The following is a 7,182-nucleotide window of genomic DNA, read 5'->3' on the forward strand; positions in this document are numbered from 1 at the left end:
CATTGGTGTCATGAATGAACACGAGGCCTTTATGCCTTGGAATAGTGGTTGGATTTGATATGTTACAGAAACGTACATAACTATGTGTAGAGTATGATAACTTGGCAGTTGACATGCGTACCGGGGTGCCATCATTCTGAGTTTGCGAACTGCTGAAACATAACCGAACATCATAAACGAGAGATTTATTTGGATTCCAGCTGAGTCTCTTGTCAAAAGCAATTTTATATGCACATGTGTGTAGAAGTTGAATAACCGAATGTCAACGTAAATCTGCTTTATCGGCGCCACAGATTTCTTATTGGCGGAAACATGCGTGCGAAATTCAGCCCAACGAATGAATGTTTGTGGAAGTGAATAAACGCAGTAGGATTATGCGAATACCCTTTGAGTGTTGTTTGATTCAGACCTTCCTAAAGAAATCTAACCTTTTTTGGGAAATGCCTTAGGGAAAAAATATACTCTTTTATTGCCGAGCCCAATGCCCACTCGTTGCACTGACAGAAATTTGTAGATTACAACCGGTTATCTTATAAAGAAGCGAGTAGAGACTGATCAGAATTCTCCGACGAGTGTATTTCTAGAGTAAGTAAAATCGTGAAAAATCTGTACAATAAATCTCTGAAAACATGCTACAAGAACGGCATCCATCCTTTGTACATTTGACAGAGTCGGTCGACATCGGTTGCCTCTTTGATCAAAACGTCAACCTATGGGCAAGAAGTAAAATCAGGGTAAGACGATTTCCGAAAAATAACGAAAGGTGAGGATACTCAGGTAGATTGTCTGATGAGGATCAACCTGCAACTAAAGTGATGCTTCCTGAATAGTTAACTAGACGAATGTATGTTTAACGCAGAACAATGGGCGGAGAGTCAAGGTATGAAGAAACTCACCTGACCCTCAACGGAAATGGGTAGTATCTGGCTGAAACCGTCATGCTCCGTGATTTTACCATGTAATCTATCTTCCATGTTAGTAAGCTTCTCAGCCGCGACCTGGGCAACGCGATCGGCCAAATCAGTTGAGACAGCATGATCTTGGGCCGCTCGCCTGATTTTTCCAGCTGCAAGATAGCGAAAAAGCAGTGTTTAGTTGTCCATCTGAACAAAAACAACAATAATTGCGGCTGAGAAGAGGAGCGATAAGCACACGCGAAGTAGGCGCGCAGCTAGAAAAAGAAACTACTGGTGAGGTAAACTGACGAGAGATCTGAGAGACCCACGAAATCAAACAAAGCCGAATTCAATACTGCGTGCAAAGTGATCTGATTCTCGAGTCCTACCAGAACCCAGCAATGCACACATCCTTCTCTTCAGTTGAACACTCCCAATAACGTTGACCAATAAAACGAAGCGTATCATCTCTGTTTCCCATAGCACTCGGCCTGGAGGTTCATGGAACGAGTGTGGCTACTGAAAAATCTCGGCTGCTCCACAGCCAGTTTAGCTACTTGGCAGGTCTGGATCGAGATCAATTCGTCTGACAGCACGGCGGTCGTGCAATAGAAAAGCAAGCCTGGAGGATTTCAAGGTATTCTCACCACCCACGATATTTTCAATCGTGACTTTGCCTTTGAATTACACAACAATGTTGATATCTCCTTTGACAAGGATGCTGAGGACGACGAGTAAAAATAGAGTGGGAAGCGGATAACGTAGTTCAAAAAGTTCTTCAGTCATCTACCATAAATAGATTCTTCTTAGAGTACGAAAAAGACCAGCCCACAAAAACTCCTATTAGGCGAATGAGTTTTGACTGACACAAAATCTGGATGAGCAAGTGTGCATTAGCCTGCGAAAATCCCTAGCCAGATCGACAGTGTGAACAGTACTGGCAACAGGTCGTTAAGCTGATGAAACTTCAGTCCGATAAAAGTGGAAAATATTATGAGTATAGCGCAAAAGCAATATGTGGTGGACCAAAAGATAGATAAAACTGGTACCCACTAGCACTAAAGCAGGACGAAGAGGATTTTCGCCTACAACTCAGCGCCTGAACAAGCTGAACAGTTATTAAAGTGCAAACAAGTTCGGAAGAACCGACTGATTCTGGTAACGTCAGTGAAGAAGTCTGAAATACCGGATAATCAGAAAACTAACTGAAATTATTGATCGAAACTCAAAGTCAGTTAGGTCACTGTAATGGACACACAAATCCAATACATTGCGCAGGTAACATGTCACTTCAAGTTGCGAGAAAATGCTTGCAAAAGAATTCTCCGCTCCAGTGAACAACAATCCCTATAAGCATGAGCTGCTGACATCGCTCTGAAAAGCAAACAACCGAAGCAAAAAGATACTCAAAACAAGTGGGCCTCATATTGTCAGACACATGACTACTCACAAGCTTCCGTACCGGTAACCGATCCACGAGTGTTACCACCTTGCTCCACGAGGGCATCAAAATAGAGTGGTCGAAAGACAGCTAACAGTGGGTCAATTTCATGGCGCAGTAAACGCATCACAGCCTCGGCGCATCGCCTAAAGATACCTTCGAAGCCCGTCGGTCCAAGTGCACGGACCATGTTGCGTGTGAGACGAAATGGAACCCGTTCCGGCCACGGCAGAGTAAGACCGTTGTTGAAAACGCAAGAGAAATCTACGTGCACGACACTGCCGGTCGTGGAATCGAACAGAATGTTTTCTGTATGTCGATCACCAAGTCCGAGCACGTAGCCAACCATACTCATCACGGCACACGTTCGAGCATATGACTCACGAGCGGAATACCTGGTTAAGAGAGACAAGTCAGCATACAACGTACAAATTTTCCAAAGGCGATTGACGCCTCAAAAGACAATCCCCGCAATGCCTCATCTGTAATCTTCTGTAATTTCAGCTTAATTCGAAGCTGAAAAGAGATTTAGTGGGAGGGATCAAACCGCACACCCAAAGATTTGTCTCCGGTCAATTCTACGAAACAGAGGATTAAAAGTGAAATCCTAGCTTGTACTGAGGTTTACCAACGCGGTGCAAAAATACCACCGTAAAACCCAAATCCATAGGAGTCATGAATGCACACAAAGACAAGGGTTAAATTGTGGTTACAACTATGTTCCGATGCAAGGGGTCCTCCTTACTGACGAGTACGCCATCGTGATATTGCAGTTGACATGGATTGGATATAGAGTACAGCTACTCCAGTTAGAGAGAATAAAGCGTTTCAGTTGTAGTGTAGCCAGATGACAAAATTAGTAGGTGCACGGATAAGTTATTGTTGCTAACATTCCCACAGCCTTGTAGTTTCTGATTCGTGGTTCAAAATTATGGAATAATGAGGGATCGGCCGGCAGCCGAAAGTGGTTCACACTGTCCGTGCACTAAGTTCATCAGAAATCTGGAAAAAACAGCTGAAATTTCGGAGCACATTTTGAATGAAGTAGGTCCTGTACATTGTTCTGATGCATAATTAGATTTCCAGTCGTGTCCTATGCTTCGGAATTACTGTCAACTTAACAGCTGTTTATCGGGGGACCGATGAGTGCGTGCTCAAATTTGATTTTTTTTACGACCATTCAGTGGATAGATGGCTTGTTGTGTCGGTATTATCAGGTTACAGCTACCAATCGTAAAAACTCAGCAGTCCTGGTACAGCAGAAAGGAGTTGGACTATGTTGACTGGCTCATGTGTCGTTCGGTACTGCCCCCAAATATGAGGAAAGCCAGGTAGTTAAGCTTCACACCGAGAACTTGACCAAACTGCACACTCAATGAATGCCACACGCACAACTATCACTAACAGGGTAGCTTCCCCTGCTAACGCACTAGGGAACTAAGCCGAAAGCAACCAATTAGGCAGGTATTGATCGATCGAACAGATTCCCACCCTGTCATGCAACACATCCGCCCGAAAAAATATTCTGACGAACAAGATTTGTTTCATGAAGTATAAACCACTTCAGTGTTTCTGCACAGCAACTGTGTCACTTTGTGCGATCTCAGGCGTCTTTTACGTCAACGGAACTCAGACAACAGGAACCCCATTTTCAAGAGAAATCGAAGAGATGCCGGTGTTTGAAATCCGATTCTGAGCGATACATGACAGTGTCGTTCCCGGGAAGCTCAACAGACAACACCGGGTCCCTGTCTCCACAATGACCCTCCAAACGAATAGTCGTCCCCACCTTGAAATGTCTTTCGCGGGTTGTTTCACCCACAATGACTTGGAAGATACTGTTCTGCTGTCTCCAATACATCGGTTCACATGTACTGCCTCTAAATACTGATTAAAACTATTGGTATGTGTTACACTATGAGAACTGAACCGACGGTTCCAGTAGTTGATTCTAATTTAACTACCGTCTACCAAAGACCATCAAGTTTGCTAAGCTTTACAGCCGATGATTACATCCTGGTCGATGGGGTCCATACTTCATACTTCACCCAAGATCTGTGATTCGAAAGAAAGATTTACTATCGGCGCGGATCATGGATAGCGCAACTTACCAGGCACTGGGGTTGGGGAAGGTATCCAGGAACCAACGATGGAATACCAGTGGAAACATGGGCAACCACTTGTTGAGGTATTTATCACGTTTCACGCTGAGGATGAACAGAAAGGACACAAACAATAAGGTTCCATAAAGCTAAATAACAAAAGCGCCTGAACAATTCATTGGCTAAGACTCACGGTAAGGGGTCCTCCAAAAGTGGAGCCACGCGGCTCATTGCTGCCCAGTTGATGGGTCGACCACTTTCAGTGTACAGTCTGGTGATGATGGCGCGAAATGGTTCCGTGTTGCTCACCCATTCAATAAGACCACCCTTCTCGCTGAGTGGAATAACAGCCTGTGCGAGCCCAACAAAGCAAAATAAAAATAATATTAGATGAAACAGCGTCCTGTTCTAACGTTGGTTCGTATAACGTATGGTATAAACCTTGTAGAATGTCGATGAAAATTTGGGAGAACACAGTCGAGTTGAGCAGTTGACAATGGCCATTTACGGTGAAACTGGGGCTGCGGGTTGTTGCCCGTTTCCCTGATGGGTGATTGTTAGACTTCCTGATCAAACGACATTCCATCTGGTCGCACAATCTCTAGTCAGACGATTGCTCACTTTGGACAATCGATTATGAGCAGGAACCTGAGAACGAGTAAAAATACTAACAGGCCCGGGTTGATAAGCTTCGTGAGTTGTTACCAGCTGCATGCTTCATCCACTACGCCTTAGCAGACTGAATTTTGAAACAGGTCAGAGGTGGGATGCAGAATTGTGACATACAATCGCCTGCACAAAACCAGATGTACACAATCCCACTGAATTGAAAAGGAGGCTGCTAAATAGATCTACGTTGCATATCCAATAAAAAAAGTGAAATTACTGCCAGATCATAGTTTTATACCCAAATTTATGTGGCCAGCGAAAACTATCAGTGAACACCTAACAAAGTTTCCAGGACGTACAACACCAGCAAACACCTATAAGTGAAGTTATATCGAGGAAAAAGGTCAAAAACCCGGAAGTATTTTTTATCTGGCTGTCATAGGTAGCCGCAGGAAGTAAGATGAAGGAAAACACTCCTACGAGTACAGCAAACTTGTTCTGGAAAGACCGTAAGCTTCTTGAGGGTTGCTCTTTTCGAGATAACAAAAAAATTGGACTAGGACAGTCTGTTCAGATCTGAAGAGACACTATAAGAGTTTCAATCTACGGTAGGGCTATTAGGCAGAACGACCGAAATACCTATTGACCAAAACAATATTCCTGTTTCAAAACAAAACCCGCTTTGCAATCAATGGGGGGGGGAAAGGGTTTTCACCACAGGATGGCAACCTGTTCAGACTCACGTAGGTACGAATGTGCAAGGCACGACGCCGTGTGCCAGGATTCTTGACCAAGAACTTGTTGATCATACCATTCAATTCCATAAGCCTGGAGTCTTTGCGCAGGTCATCCTTTTGAAAGTAGAAAATGACACGAATGGTTGTCGAAATACTGATGGAAGAAATCAACATTTATGCCGACCTGTCAAGTAATTAGTTATAAAGGGGAAAATACATCAAGTGTGAACCGACAGTAATGCAGTGTTTAGTAAAGAATTCCAATTGGAACAGCTAATCAAATCAGTGGTTGGGTGTCCAATCGACATTAAAAAATGCCATTCCTCTGAAAATTATTCCGACTTACGTTGGGCTTGGCAACAATAATGTAACGTCTACCATCTGATCCGATCCAGGTCATTTTCTTTGGTCGAGTCTGTGAGCCCAAAATTTCCACGGTATCGTCCAAGTGTGCTAAGAAAACGAGTTGATCTGGTCCGGGTCCAAACGGCCAATGCTCTTTCACCTGTTCATAGCTCGCTCGGGCAGGCAAAAGGTTAGGCACAAGTTGCCGATGAATTGGAATCAGTATACGTGAAAAGTCGCTGAAAAAATTAAGGAGACGCTAGAGTAGCAACTATGTTCGGGGCGAGTGTAACAACAAATATTCTAGATTTCACGGGTTAACGTTACTACCTGACGCCCACCTTAGACGAAGGTTTCGCTTATTGCTATCAAGAATGATAATGCTGATGATGAACTGGGTATTGAGCTTCCCAAACGTCTAATTTGATTATCAGCTACGAAATAAGATTGATCCAAATACAGGGACGATGAATGAGGAGCGAAATCAGCGGTAGCCTGTAGAAGAGCTTTCATCAACCTCACTAGTAGTGTCACGTCGAGGAATAATATTTATCGATATTTAGAACATCCGCCCAAGTGAAACACGATCAGAGTCTGTGTAGCGTATTCGGTTGAATATAATCACAAACGGGAGATTCAATCCAGTGGCACTCGAGTCTCTCGTCGACAATATATTAATCCTAAGATAGATTTCCGAATTCACTTTCGCAAGGTTCGGCACGATTCCGTCACGAAGAGACTGGACCTTACCGTCGTGTGACGGTTTGCGCACCTCAGCGATCCACTGAGCTACACTGGAGAGTGTCCCACGACACTCACAGAGTCTCTCATACCAGGTTGGTCAAAGATTAGAGGTCTGACGAACACAATCTCCTGGCCCTCCAGGTTGGGGGTTGGAACACGTGGCGACTTGTTCCGTAGAAATGGTAATGCATTTGCATTTCCCGCCAAACACCGCTGCCTTGTGGTTAGGCTTTTGAGCCAAAGGCTTTGGTTGAGGACCCTAATCGTCCTCCTGTCTAGGTGTGGGCGCCCTGGCAGTATCCCAGCCC

At 44.2% G+C, this 7,182-nt stretch overlaps 1 protein-coding gene across 1 annotated transcript in view; it reads right to left on the minus strand.

Moving 5' to 3' along the window:
* Nucleotides 1–562: 562 nt before the first annotated feature.
* T265_02097 (hypothetical protein) overlaps nt 563–7,182 on the minus strand; it is a gene marked incomplete at both ends in the record, with an annotated part of 59,774 nt that continues 53,154 nt past the window's right edge. The window contains 7 exons of the mRNA XM_009166256.1: nt 563–710; nt 897–1,066; nt 2,347–2,732; nt 4,449–4,588; nt 4,662–4,790; nt 5,792–5,899; nt 6,132–6,369. Of these exons, the coding sequence (XP_009164520.1) occupies nt 633–710; nt 897–1,066; nt 2,347–2,732; nt 4,449–4,588; nt 4,662–4,790; nt 5,792–5,899; nt 6,132–6,369 (1,249 nt within the window). The remainder of the gene's footprint in view (nt 711–896; nt 1,067–2,346; nt 2,733–4,448; nt 4,589–4,661; nt 4,791–5,791; nt 5,900–6,131; nt 6,370–7,182) is intronic.

This window comes from Opisthorchis viverrini (assembly GCF_000715545.1).
Source record: "Opisthorchis viverrini unplaced genomic scaffold opera_v5_24, whole genome shotgun sequence".
NCBI classification, from domain to species: domain Eukaryota; kingdom Metazoa; phylum Platyhelminthes; class Trematoda; order Opisthorchiida; family Opisthorchiidae; genus Opisthorchis; species Opisthorchis viverrini.